The 24,433-nt window shown below is 37.6% G+C and overlaps 1 protein-coding gene across 1 annotated transcript in view; it reads left to right on the top strand.

Annotated features, from left to right (window-relative positions):
* The window catches only part of ARHGAP15 (Rho GTPase activating protein 15), a 610,173-nt gene extending 585,973 nt beyond the window's left edge, over positions 1 to 24,200 (top strand). The window contains exon 14 of the mRNA XM_046018034.1: positions 22,750 to 24,200. Within this exon, the coding sequence (XP_045873990.1) occupies positions 22,750 to 22,933 (184 nt within the window). The 3' untranslated portion in view covers positions 22,934 to 24,200. The remainder of the gene's footprint in view (positions 1 to 22,749) is intronic.
* The last annotated feature ends 233 nt before the right edge of the window (positions 24,201 to 24,433 follow it).

The raw sequence follows: 24,433 nt of genomic DNA, 5'->3' as shown, positions 1-24,433 counted from the left end.
CACCCCCACTGTCCAAGGCCTCCCTCCGCCACCCCAGAAATCTGGCAGATTCTACAGCTTGGTGCTGAACCTATCAAATGAATATCTGGTCAGAAGAATCCCAGTAAAACATTATTTTAGCCAACTGAAGAGAAAATTCCAGGTTGTAGGTTAGAGAAAATTTGAAACAAGGAAAGTTAGAGCAAGAAGAAGAAAGAAAATAAAGTTCTTAGTAGGAAGATGTAGATGTTTTCCTTGCCTACAGGGGAAAAGAAAAAAAATCCTCATTGAGAATATAATAAATCAATGGGTTTAGAAAGAAAATATAAAGAAGAGATTATAAAGGACAACATTTAAAAATACCAAATTATCCAGATCATTTCTTTGTTTAAGATACTCCAAACATAAATTAACCACCTCTGGAAACGACATTAACAGTCACATCACCACAATTGTATTTATAACTAACTCACAGTTATTTGATGCATGATATTCACTTGGAAGCTAGAAGGAATAAATCCAGCTTGCAAAAAAGCAGAACTCACTTTTGGGTGGGGCTTAGGTCCTGAGAAAATCTTGCTCGACACATGGGTGGCAAGAAATAATACAAAGGGAGAAACTTGGGGAGGCCGGCTTTGTATCATTAGTTAAGAACAGTTATGTATTGTATATGTATCCAACATAAACACTTGGCTAAGGATGTTATTCTACTGACAGTGTTTGCCTTTCCTTATGGTCATCAGCTGGTGACTACTGCTACTTGGCTGGGAAGCCCTTCATCCATAAAGAAAAGCACCATAAGTAATAATGAGTGTGAGTTTGTTCGTGGCGAAGGAAGAATTCAGATTCCACAAGCGATTTTTTTATCCAGTTGAAATGAATCAAACTGTTTAACCTAATTGGGCTTCTATAAATCAGGAGTGTTGTCATATTAGTAATCCTTCCAGATAAGGCATTTCAAGGAGGCGCCATGCAAGAGTAGAAATGTATAAACACAAAATAAATAGAATCCGTTGACCCTTCTATTCAGCAGCCTTGTATATCTTCCCTCTTTCTATTATCACTATTTAATAAAATTACCACTTAAGAACTGACATTAGTAGATTTTTTTAACCATTGGGAGACTATATTTTTTCCTTTCTATGACTCTGTCTTCAATATGTGCATACAACCACAGGAAGGCTTGATCTTTTGATGATTATAAGGTCAACGGAACATGGGGGTAGTGTGGAGGGGTAATGTACATCCATTGGGAACTGGGTTTTAAAAATCCATATCATCAGTATTGTACACCATTTTGTTTTGTGTTTTGTTGTTGTTGTTGTCATTGTTGTTGTTGTTTTAACGAAGCAGGTATGCATGTGTTAATCTGGAGAATCACCAAATCATATCCCTTTTATTTATTGCTTTAAGTCTCTTTCAGATAGTTGCCTTTGAAAACGAATTCTAATATATTTCTAAATTCACTATTTGTCTACTCTGACCCCTCTAGACAGCTCTAATTTTCTCTCTCTCTCTCTTTTTTCTCTATACCCACTTAAGGGTAACTTGGTTCAAATCCCCCAGAGGCAGTTTGCCTCTCAAGTTCCCAGATTTTTCTCATCCAGGGATACCTGGTATTACTTCTGTAGATGTATCTGATATCCTTTGGAAATGACTTTCCCACTGAATGGCACATTCCTGGCACTTGTGCTACCTTCTCCATCCAACTCCAAGGTACACATCGTTGTTGGTCACATGGCCTTTTCCCGCTGCAGCTTCCATTTCAAGGTCCTTCCCTGCAGAGCGACAGCTAGCATCAGCCAGGTAAAGCAAACCTGTGTACCTCCTCTGCCAGCGTGGGTCTCTTGGCCCATCGCCACCATTCTTTCATAGGTGTTATGAAAACAAAAACGCAGAGTACAGACACACCCTTATGCTTCCAAGAGAACAGGAGGCTCATGTCTGTTTCCTTAAAAATCCCCAGTGCCTGTCTTTTTGTTTCATTCTTTATTTTAATAAATAAATGTATATCTTATTGTAAAAATATACACACACACCCTTGACATAACATATAAAGTATGCATAAACATACACATGGAAGTATACACACATAATGTAAAATATTACTACAAACCCCTAACACTTCAGGGTTCCCTTATTTTGCAATTGATGACTATGCTTGCCATGTGTTTCCAGGCCTGTCAACTTTCCTTACAAATTATTTCAAGTTTGCGGAAGAAAAAGGAGCTTAAACTTTTTTTTTTTTTTTTAAGGTTGCATTGTTCAACAATAGGATTTAGAGCACAGACAATTAGAAATCATCCAGCCCAACTGTCTACATTTACAAAAGGGGAGCCTGACACTCAGGAAAGCCGAGTGAATCCCTCAAACCCTGCACATGGTAAAAAGCAGAGTCAGGGGAGAAAGGCAGGCTTTCTGTTTCTTTGGACAATCTGATCTTCCATCCAAGCAGGAAAACTGTTGAACTAATGACAGGAAAGCTTCCTCATGGAGTCACCTGTTCCTCCAGGTTTCTGTGGTAATCTGGGTGGGTAGGCCTCTTGGATTACTACGCAATTCTATAGGTCAGAGAAATGGATTCTTTCTCACTTGGATGATGTAGACATTATCTGTCAGGAAGCAAGACTCTCCAACACAAACTTCATAACTCCTGCATTCTATTTTTGACACCTTAACCTAAAGTAATTTCACACTACCTCATAAAACCTTTGAAAATGGTGCACTTGAGGATGATGTTTTGCACTTACTGAATTTCCTTTTCCAAAAAAACCTCATCTACATGTTATATTCGATTGTTGCATTTTCAGATTATATTCTCTGGTCATTCTCTGTAATTTTTTCCAAAAAAAAGTGAAAAAAGAGAAGACAGGACAAAGTAGAAAGGGAAGGAGGAGTGACATGGAAAGAGACTTAACTTCGTAGCTGATGAACTTGGCTCTCCCTCTTGGACTTCAGAGAGAATGGCTAAGAGGATTGTGGACAGCCTTGCTGCAACTGTAGATAGAAAAATATGGAGGAGTTCCTAATTTCTGTTCAAGTTAGCACCTTTTCTGCTAGAGCAAAAAGGCATCCAGATGAGAAAAAATCGTAACTTTTCTGTCACCTATAAAGTAAAACTATTTATAATCATAAAAAGGCGTAGAATGCCTAAACTTTCTACTGCAAATGAAAATAGGAGTAAAGCTGAAGGTAACATACCACCCAAGGTCAAAAATTCTGCAATCTAATTGAGGGAGATAAAACATATGTGCATGCAATAACTTAGAGATAAAAATAAAACACGTCAACAACAATGTAATACAGAGTGTTTAAATGCCAAGAAAGCAAATAAGGAAGTGATCAGAATGCAATTTTTAAAGGCTCCCTAGCAGAAACAGGCTTAAATATGATTTTGGATATGGTGAATGACACAGAGTGCAAAACAATTCAGATGTGTATGGCCATAAGGATAGATGAGCAGGGAAATTGACCTCAGGACCCTGAGTGTATGCAATCTGCTGTCATTACCTTTTTTCTTCTTTTACTTGTTTTTAATTAATAGATTCTATTTTTCAGAACAGATTTAGGTTTATAGAAAACTGAGCAGAAACTATAAAGGGTCCCATGTACTCCCCCTGCACAAACACACACAGTTTCTCCTGTTATGAACATCTTGCATTATTGTGCTACATTTGTTGAAATTGGTGGGCCAATATCAATACATTATTACTAACCAAAGTCGATGGTTTACCTTAAGTTCATTCATACAGTTGTAGATTACAAAGATTTTGACAAATGTATAATGACATGTACCCACCACTGTGGTATCATACAGAATAGTTTCGTGGCCCTAAAAATCCTTTGTGCTCTGCCTACTTCTCCCTCCCTCCCTGCTGACTCCTGATAACCACTGACCTTTTACTGTTTCAAGAGTTCTGCTTTTTCCAGAGTGCCAAATACTTGGAACCATACAGTATGCAGCCTTTTCAGACTGGCGTCTTTCACTTAGTAATATGCCTTTAAGATTCCTTCACATCTTTTCATGGTTTGATAGCTCTTTCCTTTTCATCACTGAATAATATTCCATTGCATGTCCAACCATTTGTTTATGCAATCACCCACTGAAGAACATTTATGATCTTTTAAATTTAAAAGCAAAGTTTCTTAAACTTAATTTTTAACTTAACTTTTTTTAACCAATGCATTGCTCAGGTAGGAAACAAGGTTCTCAGAACACATAATCTTTTCTCATTGAGACTTCTTTATCTAGGGGAGTAAGTTATAATTTGGGGGAACATGATACTAGACTATCATTTCTGTCCTTAAACTTGAGTCATGGGCCACTTCATCTTCTTGCTCCATTCTTTGATGATGTGACAACAATGAATTTTGGAATATACAATCCAAAAATGAGAATTATAAAATTAAGTTCTGAATTTTTAAATGAATGTAGTTATTATCAGACATCCATTGGGAGTCATGTCTTTTCCTTTTCCTCTAAACTACAATGATGTGTTGTTTTCACAATGAATCAGAATATAAGTCTGAATTTGAAGGTATGCCTTTCTCTCTTCGTTAGTTACAGTGTTACTTATGCCCCTCCAAATTCCACGATTTTTCCAAAAGTGACATCCTAAGCTGTTGCTGATTCTCTAAGTTGAAGCAAATGTCCCCTGACACACCTGTGTCTTTCTTTTTAACATCAAATAACATTGATAACCTAATTACTATTACAATGATGATGATGATGATGATGATGATGATGATGAAGGCTGCCCTGCCTCTTGGAGGTAATTTAGAATAAAAGTCATTCACTTAGCTCCATGGTTATATATACACATTGATTTTAAGACAGCACACTGGAGGCTTTGCCAGAAAAATTTAAAAGTTCAAGTAGAAAAAATAATCACAGTATCTTTCAGTCATTTGCTGCTCATATTTGTGTCTTTAAAATGCACAACTAAATGCTTTCTGCATACAGATATCACTCGGTAGGCGGGGTGTATCTTATTACTGGGTTATTTTCCAGTACATTTGGCGTAGTTAAGGTAAAGCGTATTAACTTTCTCTCAAAATAAAGACGAAAACAGAGTTGTAGCGGCCGTGAATGCTTCAGCCATTGTCAGGAAGTTAAGAACTGACAGGAGGCCCAAATAATCAACTCTGCCTGGTGCATATACCATAGTTTTCCCCTGGGATATCTGGTCTAATCCTACAATGTATCTGACTGGCATGAATGTAGAATTACTTTCAATAAAGATTTTATTTCAAGCTTGGATGATTTCCCCAAAAACATCTTGTCACTAAGGCAAAGTATATCATAGAATATCTGATTTTTTTTCCCCTACAAGTCAGCTTTCGAGGGGGAAAAAATACACATTTCAACTCAAGTACTCAACTCAGGTCAATTCACTGTAAAAAATCACATTTTAACATTTCTGGACTGATTAAAGATTTGCTGTGTTAAAGAAATCAGGGAACTGTCAAGGGAAGCTTACCCTAAGTCTGCAAATGAAAAGAATAAGTAACACATTTGCTCATCTACAATTTGCACTCTCCCTGCAGTAGTCTCCAATCGAAGAGCAGGCAGGACAGATGACTCCATAAGCTAACACCCGGCTTCCAGAATATTTGTCTTTTTGCAAGTAAGGAACATTTAAAGGTCACATCTTCCAATAAGTATGAGATTGTTTCTAGGCTATATGAGAAATACGAATGGCTTGGTCATGATCACACTAAAATGATCTTCATTTCTCTATTTATCTTTTCTCCGTCTTTATGCTGTTCTCTTCCCTTGTGATGCCAAATTAAGTCAATGTGCTCAAGATAGGGGAACAGGACAGTTGCAGTACATTACTCTACTTCGAATTCACTGAAATGTTTCATTTTATGCCTGCTTACATCCTTCCAGCCTTGGTGTCACTTTGTTTAATTTAGGCTTCGTTCACATAACCTTAAACATATCTTATGTTACCTATAGGGTTTCACCTTTTAGTCACTAAAAGCACACAAATCACATGGTTTAGTTCTAATGGAATAGGAGTAATTATTTTAATATTTAATAACCATAGCATGTTATAGTTATACAATGTTTTAAATTCAAAATCTCTCTTATCTCTATTATTATAGCTTATGACTAACACATAATATTATGATAAGAAGTATGTGCAAGAATGAAAACTCAGCAGAGAAAACTCAAGAGAGGCATAGAAAGGTCTAGATTTGAGTCTCAACTTTTTTACGTAATTGACTGTGTGAACTTTAGACAGGTCATTTAGTCAAAAGTCTTTAAAATGTCTGAGTTTCTAAAAAGCGTCACAGGCAAATTTGGGGGCCACACAGCAGCCAGATTTGCCTGCGATGCTTTTTAGAAACTCAGAGACCTAGGCCTCAATCCAGGTAATGAAATTAGGATCTCTATGCAGTTTCTTTGCTCTTTCAAAAGCTCTAGCCAAAGTAGAAAGCCAATGAGTCCTAATTTACCTTTCCTTGTTTGTAAACTAACAATTGACAGAAGTGAATGTTATCACATATGACAAAAATTAACATTTCTATAATTTGAGAACAGTTTTGCATGCACTTTTCACTTAATCTTTAAAACAACCCCAGAGGTTAGTTTTACCATTAACCTCACTTTCTAGTGAAATCTGAGGCTTGGAGAACTATCTGAGGCTTAGATAGTTAGGACTATCTAAGACCATATAGTCGATAGATGGAGAATAAGTACTGAAGATTCGGAGATTCCAGGTTCTCCCTAGAGCAGGAGTTCTCATTCCAGACACAAATACACAAATAATCGCACACAGAGTTTTTACCCTACCCAGACCTCACTTTGGGCCAAATGCAACAGATTGTCTGTGGGTGAGTCCTGGACATTGATATGGTTTTGAATGCCTCACACATGACATTAACATGCAGCCAGGCTTGAGAATCTCTACTCTAGAATGACCAGAACATTCTGGAAGATATGAAGTACTATATGCGGAGTGTGATGACTTTACCCCAGGTTTGTTTGTTTCTCCTACAATGTTAACTACAGTATTAATAACTATATTCCCTATGCTGTACTTTTTATCTCCATGATTTATTCTTTTAAGATTTTATTTATTTATTTATTCATGAGAGATGGAGAGAGAGAGAGAGGGAGGGAGGGAGAAGCAGGCTCCCTACTGAGCAGGAGGTCTGATGTGGAACTCAATCCCAGGACCCCAGGACCACGACCTGAGCTGAAGGCAGTTGCTTAACCAACTGAGCCATCCAGGTGCCCCTCCATGATTTATTTTATAACCAGAAGTTTGTAGGTTTTATCTGAGTTTTGTTGATGATAAAACAGGAATTTGGAATGGAAGCCAATGATTCATGAATGCAGAGCTGGTCAGAGCTAGACTCTGAACTAGATTTTAGGTCTCCTTTTCTGAAGAAGTTCTCTTTTTACTAGAACTTCTCTGATCCCCCAGAGCTCATGACCATAATCACAGGTTGGATTTCACATGATGACAGTTATCTTTGAACACCAATGGAAGGGGTGGAACTAGATGGAGAAGAAAGAGAAGTTAAACTCTGATGTGGCCCAACAAAGTCCAGCCAACCCACAGGAGTTCTGGAGCATCTAGGGCCCATCAGAGTTGTCTCCAGATGGACGAAAATGGCCTGGCCCATTTACCCCCACTGTGATCAGTCATTGGCTATGGGCTGTCTCTAAGACTCTCTTGGGGTTAGGCTGTCTTTATCTGAGGCACATTTTGCCAGGCCAGACCACTGAAGTTCACTGCTAACACCTGCAGCTGGAGCAATAGTCCTTCCTTGAAGAGACACCTGGGCATCACATCTATGTCCACCATAGTGCCCTCCTTGTGCTGTATACATCCATTCTTTGTGTATGTTTTGGGGGCAGTTCCCCAGGACTCCAGTAGGCCTCACTTCCTGATGAAACATTTGAAGAAGAAACTTTAGTAGGATGAACCCAAGGCCTAGAAGCTGTAGCAGGGTCCTAGCCCATGACTGACATTCATTTTCTCTGTCCTCCATCGTCCTTTCTAGTTCTCCCCAACCTGAGTTATCCCCTCTGTCGGTCATGGTGTCTGACTTGCTGCAACAGGTCAGGCCTTCATCCCTGAGGGGCCCAAACTCTGATCACCATGTCTTTTCAAGGATCACTGCCCTATCCATTAACCATCTCTCTCACAACGGGGTGACAGAGAACTTGGAGAGCCCGTATAGATCATCTGGATGTCACACGTATGTCTCCCTGCCCCCATTGTATTACAGCAACCCAAACTCCTCCACTTGATCAGGGTTAATGAACCCTGCCTGGATGGTCATTCTTCTGGCCTGTCGATCCCTGGGCAAGAAGCCCCAAGTGCTCAGGAGCAGCAGTGACCCAAACAGTGACTAGATATATCATCCTAATACAGTGACACAAGCTGAATCACATCCTTGGGCAATGCCTATAATTTTGTTCTTGGGGATCCCATATTCTTTGAGTCAGGTCCTCTTGACTGCTCCTGGGCTGTGCTGCTTATTATTGTAACTGCATCGACCTGGCTTGTAGCAATTAAGTCCTACCATCTAGCCTCTATTATTTCAGTATTTTATCATCCTCATAGTTATCCAAAAGCTTAGTTCTATAATGGACATTCCTAGAGGCAACCCTGATTTACAAGGTAGAAGCCCTATAACTGCAAACAACATTTTTGTAGAGTATCAATGGTGCTTAGCAATAGCCCTTCAATCACATTGGTCTTGCGGTTACTATCCACAAACTCCCACCATTATTTTTAAATGCTTAATACATTGCACCAACTCCTAGTCTCTCCTTCATGGATATAACATCTCAATTCACTACCAGTGAGAGTTTCAACAATTGGACTGCCACCCTGTGCCAAGACCCAACTGCACTTGGCCGCCACCACTAACAGACTCTTCGTTGCCAGCCAGGCAGCAAGTGACCCGGCTCCAAATCCATATCTTGGGCTGGCTTTCTTGGACCATTTTTGGAACCAATAGTCACAGGTTATATTCTCTACAGGGAGACCCTGAAATGAGTTTCACACGGTATTTACTAGGGATTGACCTCTGTGGAAGGGAGATAGTGGGAAAAGGATTGAATGGAAGAAGTTGAATAGAGTTGTGTACCCAACAAAATCTCAGCCAGCTCCACTGGGAGCTCTGGAATCCCTGAAGCCCATCAGTGTTGCCCCATAGTGATAGGAATTGGCCACTTTATATCTGCAGTGGGCCAGTCAGTGCCCTGGGCAAGGTGGCTCACTGCAGTTGAAGTTTAATCTTGAAGAAGACAATAGAGGCCATCTGCTAACCTTATTTCCTATAGCCGTGCAGGGAATCCGAGTGGCCCATCTCTGTATTCAAAGCAGCCACCATCACTATCAAATTGGTAAATATAGAAATGGTCCATAAGTGGTCTGGAGACTAGGAGATCCTTTTATAAAGCCCAGTACAGTGTTCCATCATGATCCCTGAAAAATGACATGCTTCTTCCTGCTCATAGAATTTATTATAACACGTGATTACAAATGGTTGAGCTGAACAATAAAATCATGAGTTGGTCTGATATCCATATGTACAAGGACATATGTAGAAACTGGCACACTTTATTTCTCTACCACAGTACAGGTTATAAATTTATGTGTGTAAAAGCAAAATAAATAGTTTCTGTCATTGAGTCAAGCATTATATACTTTTTTTTTTTTAAGATTTTATTTATTTGACAGAGATCACAAGTAGATAGAGAGGCAGGCAGAGAGAGAGAGAGAGGGAAGCAGGCCCCCGCTGAGCAGAGAGCCCAATGTGGGACTCGATCCCAGGAGCCCGAGATCATGACCTGAGCCGAAGGCAGCGGCTTAACCCACTGAGCCACCCAGGCGCCCCAAGCATTATATACATTTTGAGGGCATTTGTATTTCTGCAGATACATTGAGCATTTTACCGAAAATGGAATCTGGTGTGAGATTTTAGATGGTATCATTATCTTTAACATCCATAATATAAACCAGATAAAAATTACATTCTATTCTAAGTTCATTTCTCTAGTTTTGTTCAAACTGGGTACATTTTGGAAGCTCATTGTCAATAGTACATAGGAAGGAAAGGCACACTGTGTAATTACAGGCCTCTTACAAGCTCTCCAGAAATACTCGCTCTCTTCATTTCTGCCTTCATGTTCTCATCATCACAGAGTAGGTATGAAGCTCAGGTGTACGGGAAATGTAATTGTTGTGCCATAATCAAAACTAATTTCCTTTTCAAGGCACATTCCTCTAAATGATTAAGTCAACTCAGAGTGTCTTCTAGACATTTTCCATGGGGCATTTCTAGTTCTGGAAGTCTATGTACAGCCTAAGCATTGTTGGGGCCATGTAGAGCACCCATTTATACAGTACTTCAATAAATACTTGGTGGCCACCTAGTACTATAAGCCAAATACTAATACTAATCTTGTATCTAGGGATACAGTACTAAACAAAAAGAGATGAAATCCTGGTGCTTAAGATGTTTACATTCTACTGGAAAAAAAAATAATAAAGCGGATAAGCATGGTAGAAAGTTGTCTGGCTCTTGTCATCTGTCCATGCTGATTTTCATTCTCTTCTGGTTTTCTGTCATCGTCCCCAACTTCCAGTTCCAGGTCTGGTTTCAGTAACTGTTCAGGGATAATTCTGTGAGGCTATCTTATGTCACCTTTACCTAGATCTGCCAAGCAGGAATTTCATTCTATTTCTGAAGAGAATTTCGTTCTATATAATGAACATGAAGAACTTTGGAATCCTGCTTATCCCTAGGTTTTCCCCCCAAGAAGAATCTGAGCCCATATGATCTCAAAATCCTCAAACCTTTTAATAGCTTGTATTTTCAGGGAATGGAGTAGGAAAGCTTAGGACTGGACCACTTCTGTGAGAACTCACCAAAGTCTCAGCTCTTTTCTCTCTAACTCTCCTTCTTCCAGTCCAGAGAATCACTCTCTCTTGTCTGGCAGCAGAGTAGTCTGGCTCTTCATCTGCCTTCCAATCTACTGGTTAGGCCATGGCTGCAATTCTGAGTCCTTGTGGACAACTCAAATATCCAGTCTTTGGAATTCACACGTCCTTTCTTGAAAACTCCAAAGCATGTTCTTTGTTTTTTCGCTGCATCATCCCTCCATTGAGCTCAAAATGCTGCTACTCAGCAGCATTGGGGAATCTTGGAGAAAGGTGAGAAGAACACGGATGGTTGGGGAAGAAACCTCAGTCATTATATATTATCCTACCTCATCTCAAATGATAGTCTGACTTTCCCAAAATGTCCATTCTTTCGTTTTAATCTGGGAGCTCAAACCACATTTTAGATGTCATGCAATTTACCATCCAATAGAAGAAATTGACCATCACTAAACACCTCCTGATTGGGGACTCATGGCCTTTTTATGTCCAGAATATTTAATAACCTTGATAGATGCTCAAAGTATTTTTCTGATACACTTACAGAAACATCAAAACCAAACATTAATTGCAGTGATATCTCAGGGGTGGAAATATGAGGGATTTTCATTTTCTATTTCAACTTGTCTGCATTTTCCTAAATTTTCTGTAGTAAGTATGAGTCTTTTGAAGCAGCCTGGTCTGTTTTCACAACTTGAATTATGCATGTGAAGGTGAAGTTGGTCTCTGGGCTTATTTCCAGCAACTAGATTTCCAAAAGGATTTCCAAAAGGAAAGTCGACTTTTTCTTCCATATCATGGCTTTCTGCATTCAGTCATGACTTCACTAACTATTCTCTCTTCCAAATCAAACACCTGCAGTGCCTGCACTCGCCACTGGTAAGCACGGTCACCTTGGTGCTCTCTGGTCATGCAGTGTCTCTCCTAAAGTCAAGTCTCTGTAAAAAGTATCTAAAACTGATTTTTTTCTCAGAAAGTAAAATTAAGCATGGAAGATTGAATGATGATACCCGATACTCATTCTCTTTCAAGCTATTCTGGGATCTTTGAAGCAAGGAGACAATTTCAAGTAAACTACTGAAGGTTTGATACAGATGTCCTTAGTTGGAAGTAAAATAGCTATTCTCCTCACCTATGTGAAAAGGAAAACTAAAAGGCTGATGAATTCTGACTTTGCATATTGATAGCATTCCTTTTAGTTGTATCTAACATCACAAGGCAAATATTTAAGTTCTGTATTTCCCACTAATATTTCACAATTAGATACCTTATTCTGGTTGGCCTAATTAATGCTGGTCCATGCACAACTCCCAATATTCTGAATAAAATATTTCTTCAACATACTAGTTTCCTTAACTGCCTTAATGGATAAATTCAGGTAGAGAATAATGATGGTCTTACCATGTTTTCCTTTCTAAAGATAACCCCAACATATAATATATTTGCTAGCCTTTCACCCCAAATCAATGTTTTCCCAGCTATCATTATCAGTAGCTACTGCTAAATCAGCAGAGCTCAGGAGGCATAAAAATTAAGACTTCTTTCACTGCTGGCATGGTCAAATATGAATAGGTAAAACCACTTTAAAAGCACCTGAGTGAAAGCATACCTGAAAGTCTCAACTTATTTTGCCAATAGTGTATTTCCATTCACAACGAGAAACAAATGTTTTCAAATGTTTAAAATACTGTGTGAATCTGGAGAAAAAAGTAATACAGATTAATTTGGTTTTCTTCCACCTAAAACACCCTTCTCAACTCTACAAATACATCCTTGTATATGAATTAGGTGATTTAAAAAATCATAATATGTCTCAAAAGACTTCTTGTTGACTCTAACTCACATCTGTCCCCGTCTTCCCCAGACCCCAGGCCTCACCATTAAGAAACCCCTTGATTTCAAACTTAAAATTCTTGACTCTCAATTATTTGTGGAAAGACTATCCATATCCCAGAGTAATAAAAATCTGCATCTTAATCTATGCTCTGCCATTTCCTACACGGCTTTGATAAAATTATTCAATCTTTATCAGGCTTACTCTTTTCATCTGAAAATTTTGTTTCCCATCTGAAAAAGAAAAAAAAAAAAGATCGGCGGAATATCCCAAATACATAATAAAGTTAAAATGATTTAAGCAACGAAGTGTTCATTCAGAATATACACAGAGATCATCAGCAAAGTAGGATATTTCAGGTATGTGTGTCTGTCACTAAAGAGAATGCCCTCAAAATGTAATATCAAAAATCAATGGAGAATGGGCAGTTTATGCAACCAAATATTATTGGGGGAAATTAGCTAGCTTTTACAAAAAAAAAAAAAATTAGATAACCATCACATTTCACACACTAAAATATATTTAAGATGAATTAGAAGGTAGGTTGAAAATAAAATTATTTTAAGAATGAGGAGAAAACATTTATGGTATTTATCTAGTCTCTTTAAATGAGTGAATTTTATAATAACAAAAACAATAAGAAATTCCAAAAGGAATAGTACTAGGATTACACACACAAAAATGTAAATAAATAAAATTAAAGAACAAAAGAATTGGGAGAATATGAGTACAACAAAAATAATGAAATACCAAGCTTCTTAATACATGAAAAACTTACAAATCTATATACCCAAGGATGTTCACTGTGACATTGTCTCTAATGGCAAAGAATTAGAAGCAACCTAAAATCCAACCAGCATGGGAATGGTTAAATCAATTAAGGTATTTCCATACTATGAAATGTAGCAACTTTTAAAAAAGGATGAGGTATTTTTATATATACTGACTTGGAAAGATGCCCATGATATATAGTTAAGAGGAAAAAAGCAAATTGTAGCATATTATGTATTTTTTATTTTATTCTTTTTAAAAAGAAAAATACATATGTATAAAGATGATAGATGATGATAGATACATACATACATACATACATGCATACATACATACATACATAGGTAGAGAGAAAGAAAGACAAACATCCAGAAAGAACACCCATCTATTAATTATAGTCATCAATAAGGAGTTTGACTAGAAAACAGGAGGCTTTTTTTAACTTTTTTACTCTAAATATTCCTGACTAGGACCTTTTTTTTCCAAAGACTATGCATTAGTTTTGTCAAACAAGATAAGTAAAATGGATTAAGCTAACAAACAAAATTACATGCTCTTAATAAGAAAAGGAACAGGAGATACGAAGAGCTGTTCGTGGAAGAGAATGCCCCCCAAGTGCCTGTTTGTTTTTTCTTTAACTTCACACGCATTTCCTAAATTCAAAGAATCCCAAGTTCAAAGAACGACAGACCATTGAAAAATGCCTATCAGTTGGCAACTATTTTAAAAGGAGTAGTACCAGAGGATGATGATGTTAACAGGACTCGTAGGCCCTCCCACATGTTATCATATTTGAAGAAAAGAAGAGCTGTAACTTAACGATCTAGGGTGAGTCCTCCAAGTGAGGTCCCTGGCGGAGCAGTGTCATCATCTGGGAACTTGTAAGGAATGCAAATTCCCAAGTCCCTCCCCACACTTGGTGAATCAGAAATCTGGAGGTGGAGCTCGGCCATCTGTGTTTTAACGCGGCTTCCAAATTAATCTCAAGAATGGTAAAGTTTGAGAACCACCGATCTAGTCGTTACATTTCCACTATTTTACTATAAGGCAAGGTTTCTCAACAGCAGGCCTATTGATATTGGGGCTGGAAAATTTTTTGTGATGAAGGGTTATCCTGTGCATTGTAGAATGTTTAGGAATATACTTTGCCTCCACCCACCAGATGCCAATGGCAACTCCCCACCCAGTCATGACAATCAAAAATGGCTTGAACATTGCCAAATGTTGGGGGCGGGAATGGCGAGGGGTCAAAATTGCCCCTGGTTGGGAACCGCTGCCTAAAGAAAGACTCTAAAATGTGGAGGAAGAATACATGGAACCATGTTTTTATATATCCATTTCACTTATACCAAGGAATCATGGGGTATATGGTAGAACCATTCTGTCCCATATAAGGTAACAAGGAAATAATATGTATTACATATGTAAGACATGAAAATTGCTCATGATTGAAGTGAAAAATTCTGGGTACAAATAACATAAAAAGGATCTTCTCAAATACCTATGAAGATAAATTATTTATACTTCCTATCACCCAAATGTGGGCAGTGTGACTCTCCTACTCAAAACACAAGCATGGATTCCCACACTCTTAGAATTAGATACTGAACTTTTACGAAGGCCCATGAGACTCCAGCATCTCCTACCTCCCTTGCCTCACTCCCCAGTCTTCAGCCACACTATCCCCCTTCTCTGTTTGTAAAACCATCAAGCACAACCTCACTGAGGCTTTGTATCTACTATTCCCTACCTGGGATCTCCCTCCCTTTTATGTGGAACTAAGCAGGTCTCGGCTCAAATATTCCTTCTTTCAAGGGCACTCCCTAAGTACCCTGTCAACTGCATGTCCCATTTCCCACTATCTCTGCTCATTAGAATTATAGGAGAGCTACATTATCTGCAGGCAGATGGCCTCACCCATACTAAGTAAACAAAAGTCTCTGGACTTGAATTCTGGGTGGCTAGGATTTTTTTAAATGTTGCCATGATCAGCGGAAGAACTACTTCTCAGTTTTTCTTATACTTCAGTGGCTAAAATCACATATTAATTGGTGTATTATGTTGTATGGTTCTCCTACTAGATTAAGCTTCATATGGGCAAAGATTTTATCTATTTTACTCATTGCACTATCCCTGACATCCAAAACAATGTCTGATACCTAGTAGGCACTCAATAGATTTTTATGAATGAATAATAGTTACATTGAGTTACTGCATATGGTTTCTGGTGGGTTTTTTCTTTATTGTACTTTTCTAAACTTTTCAAATTCTAATAGAATATGTTACTTTATAATCAAAAAAAAGTAAATTAAATCTGCCATTGAAAATTGTGATAGATTTGCAGCTCAGTGATGAGCGCATGACAGATATTTAACAAATGATAATTATCATTAGTGTTTCTATTTGATATGATTATGCAAGGGCTTTGTCTATAATATCCCATTTTATCTATGGCATTGTTACCTTCTAGAATACATATTCCCCTAGAAATAAGTCATTTTGAAGCCCATGGGCTATTCATTTTTTTTTAACTTTATCAAGTCCCCCTATCTTGTTAGATAATCAAAATATTGCTTTAAAGATACATTAGATCTTAATCTAGAAGATCTAGGGGGGAAAAGGTCTAAAAGATACTTTGAGAACTCCCTATAATGTCTAATCAATAAGTATGAAACACGTAACTAACTGAAAATATTTCAATCTTCTGTGCTGAAGTCAGTGTAAAAAGAAATTTGCTAATTGCAAAGAGTAAGGCCATGTCAACTATGAATATGGAACTGCTATATAAATCTCCTTTTCCATAATGTGCTTTGAAACAATTATGTGCCCATGGTTTTGTTTGTTTGTTTTTTCATGCACATGGTTTTAAAGTTTATTTAAAAGCAAAAATGTCAGAATATAGCCATGATTCCCATTTAGAAGGTGGTGGTTAACTTGCTTTGGAAAATAATAATATAATATTTAAATACAAAATTGAAGATTTTAAAATTAGTTTAAACCAATTGATTTGTAACTTAACATGCTAAAAATGGCTGAATTACCAGTGAATGACCATGTCAACACACATGAGTGTTAAATACAAAAACATCTGTGGAAGTTCTTCTGCTTTTACAATATTTGACATTTTTTTCTAACATGCAGCCACGATTGTGAGGGAGAAGACTGAATTCCTTCCTAGTCCCCAGTCATATAAGGCGGGGGGGGGGGGGGGGGGATGGGAAAGACCATTGTAAACAGCAGCATACTTTGTGCAGATTGAGGGTAGGCAAGCTATGGTTAGCAAGGATCCCCTCAAAATAGTTGTAGCACATAGGAATCATAAGTCAAGCACATTGAAAATTTATTCTATTTTTAACAGCTTCTCTTCACATAAGTGGTCAAAGTCACAAGTCACATTTCGCTGTCAGAGCCTAAGCTGTATTCTGTAAGACAGGTATGTGAGCTGATGGCAAGAAAACATTGACCACCACAATTTCCCCACTGAAGTTAAACCAACCGAAATGAGTGTTGGAAAATAACAGTATTCCAGAGATAGGGAAAGGAGCACTTCTAATACATCTCCAATAACTTGAGAGTTGTCCTGCAGGCAATGATGTGGCTTTCAACTTCCTTTGCAAATCACTATGGTAACAGCAAAGCACTGCATTAAGAGAACATTTGCATCTGTATATTTGTTTGGAGCTGAACTATTATTAAATGCTTTGGTCTTCTTAATTCAGCATTAATTTTGAGTTTTATAGTAAAGTTCTCTTTCAGTCTGAGTCATTTGGTTGTGATTTAAAGCAACTAAGAAATTTCTTTGGGTTAGCAATTCAGCTCACTTTTGGAAAAAACTTACCCAGCAGAAGGCTGCAAGGATTTTTTTGTCTGGGGTCCAACATCTGTAGCACTGGATCATAGATTATTTCTAAAATAATCTTAAATTGATGGATCATTGTTCTTTCCATTTGGACCCAACAAAAAAAATAGCTCTGGCATTTCCTCTCCTTTTTGTGCTGTAAACCGTATATCACTTTTTCAACTCTTGCCAGAAAATGAATTCTTACCCATTTTGAGATTTTATAAACTTGAATTTTACTTAACAGTATTAGAATTGCTTTTACAGTGAATGTATATCAAGTGCTATTTCATGAACAAATTTAAAAAATCATAATTATTTTTGTCAGGCTATTTTAAACTAAGCAGTATTAATAAGTAGCCATTTTCAAAAGAGTGCAGTTGGGGTCTTTTTCCTTTTAGTCAAGCATTCAGTCACTAGACTTTGAGCTCTTCATGTTGCTTAGACTCTCTGCTGTAAGGATTTCTAGGAATAAATTAATGGTGAGTAAACAACCATGCAGAGGAATTCCCAAATATTGTTATAAGATCTGAATGTTTTCTCACCTCCTTATCCATCCATCAATTCACTGTCCATTAATCTTTCAACCATGTCTTTGCTCTCACCTTTCTCATTCAGATGTGTTCTTTTGCCTTTTGGTCTTTGTTTTGCCATAGAAGGGGAGTTTCTTTCATTTCGTTGCTGAAAACAGGTTAAATCGAAGCTCAAAATTTACAACACTGTCATGGAGTTTAAGGCCTAATGAAATCTAAGCCCTACCAGAGGGGTGGAACTTTCCAGAAATGACCACAATCTGACCTCTTTGAGTTAGCTGCTACAGAGTTCCAAAGCCAGGTGGCATGGCAGGGTAAAATCCATCACATTTTCAAACTTACATGGTAGGCCTTCGGCAGAGCAAGCTAGACCAGCATTTCCTAACACATGCTTCTCGGGAAAGAGAATCTATGACATCTAAGTCAGCTAGAGAAGACATGAGTCAAACAAAGATGGGCAGGGATATTTTTTCTTCAGGACTTTTCAGAGCCTTTATTATGCTACTGTGTATTGTGAATTTCCAAGAAGAAAAAATGGCATACAATTTTCTCCAAAACTCATTTTACTCTGCAATGCCTATCTTTGCAAATCATATCACAGAAAGGGGGTTTGCACAATTCACTTTAGTGAAAGATATCGTCAGATCCAAGGTGAAAATCTACATGGTTACTGAGTCAGATCGTCTCTTCCAAAAATACGACTCAACTGCGTTTTAAGCTACTGGAAGTATAACTTAGTTGTTTTTGAGAGTTTTCCATCTTAGGTACGAGACTGGATTCTTTTTTTTTTTTTCCATGCATGGCTTTTCTTTCCTTCACTAGCCTATGTTTCTCCTCTACATGTGTTTACTAGTTCAAATCTTTAGAAATAATGGCACTTTCAATATCCAGCTGGTCCCCACAGTGAGAGTGGAATTTTTGATACCCTTAGATTTGAAGTAAAAACAAAACAAACCAACCAAACAAAAAAACCTCTGAGATTTAAATAATTTTTCAGGACAGTATTCTAACTGTATTTTGAAATTGTGGTTGATTCCCTATGCAGTCCTAAACCAACCATTTAACTATTTAACAGTTTATTGAGGTAGAGAATAGGTAAGTTCACATTTCAATAAGGAAGTTTGTAACGCCAGTTTGGGGGACTTCTTTGTTAGCCACTACTAGAAAGGAATCTAACCTAACTCAAACCTTGATATGAGAAGGTTTTTGCCTGTTTACATGAATCATATCATTTGGTAGATGGTGATTTCTACCCCAAAGTTGTCTTCATTCTCAGCATCTTTTCTAACTGAAAAGTTGTTCAATACTTCAACGTACCAACTACTGGTTGGTTGATATTCAGAAAAATAATTGCCAATGAAATATATATATGTGTGTATATAACTATATATGCACGCACACAAGCACACATTCTTTAACAGTAAATCAGAAAGCATGTATTCTATTTAATACACTTCCACATTGTCTTATTAACTTACTTTCTTGACTACATTTGATTTCTCTGAAAGTTGTTGCAAGTAACTCTATTTCCCAAAATTAGGAAAAAATTCCAAGCTGTTAAGGAAATTTAACCTGCGGTAATCTAAATATAACAAGAATACAAAAAACTATGTGTTGTTTGGTAAAATCTACTGATAACAAGATTATTTTAAAGCCCTCCTAAGTTAAAGCTGGTTTTATTAAAATCAAGTAGAAAATGTGCAGAGAAATGGACAGAAAGGATGCGGTTTGAGATGGAATGAATGCTCCACATTCACACATGCATAAAAGCACAAAATGAACATTTGTCCACAGGAAATTTAGGAAACTGATGCATTGGCAGAAATCCATTACAAGAGGCCTCTTGCAGAACCCACTGGCTAAGATAGAGAGCTCTTTCCCTGAGGTGGATTCTGACGTGCAGCTCTAGCTTCCTACTCTCCATTCTATTTAAATTCAGTCTTGGTGTTCTCCTCTAGGTTTGGTCCTACTGTGGATTCAAAGACCAGGCCTTTGGCTGAGCAGGAAAAATATGAAGAACTCTGAGGAAAAACTGAAAACTAGTGTAACCCCACATCAGCTTTCTTTCGCCTCCCTCGTGGCCCATGTCCTATATGCTCTAACTTTCTGGGATGCCTGGAAAGCTGAGTGCCTCCTCCCCTCACCCAAGCTCCTCCACATGCGGACCTCTCCCAGCTTCTACCCTTGTACCCTCCTGGCAGCCCCCAGGGTGCTCTCTCCAACAGTCTGCTCTTGGGTCTCCCTCGATTTTTAGCCTCACCTGGGTGAGTTTGGTACAATTCTGTCTCCCAACTGTGCCAAACTTCACTGTTCCTGCTACGAACTGAAATTACACCTGTTACTGAATAGGAAAATACATCTTCAATCCTCAATTAATCTTCACATTGTCGCTTTCCCTTTTCAGTCTCCCTGGACTCTGGTCCTAATCTTCCTCTACCGTGTTGGCCAAGATGCCTTACATCAGTGATTAACCTTCATTCTTTCATACTTTCTTGTTTCTGTTTCTACCTTCTCCGTGTCCTATTACCTTTGAGCCCTGCACTGTGCTACAAAAATCTTATCAAATTAGATCTTCACTAGCTCTGGATAAAGTTGTTCAGGCAACTTCTACCTAAAAGGTACTCTATTGATCAGTTACGTTTTCTTTCCATATTTGCCTTTCACGAGTTTTTTTTTTTTTTTTAATTGTGATGTAGTCAATGAATGAGTATTATAAAAAGGTCTTATTTTAAAATCAAAGGAGAAAACTGTTTTACCTTCACAATAAATCTTACAAATGACTTGTATAATAAGAAGCTCTGGGAAAGGCCCAAGAGAGATCTTAAATTGAGGTAAACAGGTGTTGTAAAGTGAAGCAAAGGCTCACTCACTCAGTTCGTCCCCACTCCAGGTTAAGAGAAAGTTTAAATCATTCTATAGGCTTTTGGTAAATGCAGTAGCAAAGTGACAGAGTTTCTTATCTTCCAAAGGAAACTGTAAGCTCAAAGTCTCTGGTAACTCATTGACACTCTAAAATATGAGAACTCCTTCCAGAATGTAGCCAGGTCAACCACGCTCATAGGCACAAATGCTCTCCTTGTAAAGCAGAAAAAAGTGGAAAATGGAGGCAGGCTATCTTGAATATTCAGTCTAAATTTGAGAGTCATTTTGCACACAAGAATCTATTAGAATCAGGCTGTTAATCACAATTCTGCAGTAAGGTATACAAATTCAGGCCTTCTATAGAAGGATTTTATAATCTGACGGAAGGTAGCAGAACCAAAAACCGGCCTGGTAATTAAGGATAGGAGTCCTAACACACACACACCACAGCAATGATGTTTCCAAAGGCACTGGAATCAGACTCCGTGGGTTTATACCTCAGCTCTGTGTGACAGCAGGCACTTCACCTCTCTCGGCCTCAGGCTTCTCACCTATAAAATGGGCTGAATAACAAAAGCCACCTTGTGGGATTATTATGGGGATTAAATGAGATAATACCATGGCTTAAAACAACACTTGATTTTTTTTTTTTTTTAAGTGATTATGTCAAGGGCATTTTCTGGCCATGAACTTGTGCTGTGGAGGGTCATAAACCAATGGCTTTGGTCCTTTTCATTCTCATTCAAGAGAGAGAAGACATGGCTTCTTGGTCTCAGAAGTGGTCCTTCAGAGATCTGGGTTCATGAAGAGATGGAAATAAAGCAAGTCTTCCTGCCCCTTCTGTTAGAGAATCAAACAAAGGGTCCTCTCAAGTCCAGCATTCCAACGTTCCATAGTAGGCTCCGAGATGGAGACCCCATGGCCTTGCAATAAATTTCCTTTGCCTCACTATTATTCTCTACACTCATAGTTCCCTTGGGTCTGGATGTCTGGTGGAATGCAGAATTTAGAATTCTTAGCACCCTGTTCTTCCAGATGCTAACCCTATTTCCTTAACATTGTTAAAACCTTGCCTTCCTAATAAAGTATAAAATGAAGTAGGCTTCAATGGTAAGAATAAGCATCATTGTTTAAAAGTCTCAATAGCTAGGATGGGACTTTACCTTCCTTTCAAGAGTCCTGTACTGAAACAGGCAAGGCATTACCATTAATAAAACATCCTAATGTTTCATTGGTATTCCAACTCCCCATATAGTCCTCATACAAGCAAACATGTCTTTGATTCCAATGGGACCATTTTCCTGTGCAAATTCTATAGGATTCCAATATTTTATTGAGGTGTGAGCTAAAAGGGATGTCCAAAATGAATGGAGACACTTAGAATTTTGCCCTACACCTAAATATCTCAGAACCTACCCTCTCTACAAAACATCATACAGTTAGCATTGGTCAGAAATACTTTTCTCATTCCAATCACTAAAAACTTATTAATTTTTTGGGCCTATGTCAACTTTTTTCCTTAACTATGCATATATTATTCTATTTATTGTGTTTGGATTCTTATATATTCTAGGCATGTCTCATCTATTTCTTCCATTGATTATAAACATTTTCAAAGGCCGAATCTTGTTAACTCTCCACAGTAATTTTTGCTGTTTATTTATTCTTTGATTCCATATTTATTGAGCATTCACAATATCCAGGTACTATGGGGATAAAAAGTTGGACAAGGTAATGAATCCTTCTCCCCAAAGTCATAGGTTCTATTTTTATACAATGAAGCATAAATAGATTTAAAAATGTCATGGCAAAGTTGCTGTTTTTCTAGAACTAGAAAATGTTTTGCCTGTGTTGCATCCTCTGTTTTGCCAAAGCCAATCACTGCCTTTATTTCCTTTCTTGAAACTGAAATTGAAAAAAGAAAAAGAATTCAAGAACACAGAATTTTATCCATCAAAATTAGCCACAATTTTACTTCAAACTCATAGAATCTTCTCTTTTCATCTCCCTCCCCAGGATTGTGGCCAAAGCCTCCAAGAACCTCATGTCCACTCAAAGTCTAGGAATTGTATTTGGACCCACCCTTCTGAGAGCTGAAGATGAAATGGGGAACATGGCAATACATATGGTATACCAAAACCAGATAGTTGAGCTCATGCTAACTGAATACAATAAGATCTTCGGCTCAGAGGAAGACTGACAGACAAGACAAGTGACTGAATATGTTCACATCTGTCTTGATGCCTAATATTTTTACATTTCTGTAAACATATTTCTGAAATATTTTTTTCCTTTCAAGCGACAGATGCCTCATTTTGTGAAAACTTAATGATAATTTTGTGTTTAAGTTCCAAACATTTGAATAAAATAGTTGACAATATTTGCCTATATGTGTTCTACATTAACCCCTTCATTGCTGTTCCTTCTAGCACTTCCAGGCATTCACTGTGCATGCTCCACACTATAAAATAATGTGCTGAGCACAGCACGTATCCAAAAAACAGCTTTAAAACTGCTCTCGGGCATTGGATGTGTAACTGTGTGAGTGTGAGTTTTGTCAGTATGGGTATGAGTGCACACAGGTGAGCCAGGTGAGCCTGTTCCCTACCCTGGCTGCCTCGGGCATGTTCCTGTACTCCTACTTGCACCTGAGTAGAAACAAAAGGAGAAAGAAGTCAGAAATTAATCATTTTTAAATAGAACAAAAAAAATCAGGTTCTCCACTAAAATAGACATATTTCATCTTTCAGGAACATTTTTGCATGTGCAAATATAAAACATAGCCCAGCAATCCTCAATGCTATATGGTGAAATTTACAAATACAACATGTTGAATGTCAATTTTTCTGAAGAGAAATGACAGTTCAAAACATTTGCCACTGAAGATTTTATATATATATATACAAACACACACATACACATGCACACAAACATATATATATATATACATATATATATATATATATATATATACACACACACACACTATTTGCAGTCCCATAAACATACTGTCTTATAAATTAGAAACAAAATTAGTGCCTTGGAATTTTGATCTTTATATTATACAGGAATTGCATGACCACTCATTTTTAATGTTAGCATCCATTTTGAATCTTCATCAAATTGTGTATCTTCCTCTGCCCTGGCTATGTCATTTTATGTAGAATTTTTATTATGCTTCTGAGGATGCTTTATTGGTGAATTACATTAAATCCATCTAGAAAGAACTTTTTAAAAAGCCTCTTTTTTTCATATGCCCTAAGGATGACTTGACTAGACTTGGATTGCTTTATCCATTTGATGGTTAGTTTCAGTTATCTATGGCTAAACAAATGGGTAACTGTCTAGAATATACCAAATATTGTTTTATTTTTGAAAAGTATGTTCTAGCTGAAGACATCTCATACCCAGTTTTGTGAAAGTATTTTGCTGATAAAAATGTAGACTTTTTTGAGGGAAATTGGAAGGGGAGGTGAACCATAAGAGACTATGGACTCTGAAAAACAACCTGAGAGTTTTGAAGGGGCGGGGGGTGGGAGGTTGGGGGAACAGGTGGTGGGTAATAGGGAGGGCACGTATTGCATGGAGCACTGGGTGTTGTGCAAAAACAATGAATACTGTTATGCTGAAAAAAGATAAATAAATAATTTTTTTTTAAAAATGTAGACTTTTGTTGGACAGCTTTTTAATCAAATTCAAA

The sequence above is a fragment of the Meles meles genome, chromosome 9 (genome assembly GCF_922984935.1).
Source record: "Meles meles chromosome 9, mMelMel3.1 paternal haplotype, whole genome shotgun sequence".
In the NCBI taxonomy this organism is placed as follows: domain Eukaryota; kingdom Metazoa; phylum Chordata; class Mammalia; order Carnivora; family Mustelidae; genus Meles; species Meles meles.
This window is presented reverse-complemented; position numbering and strand designations above follow the sequence as displayed.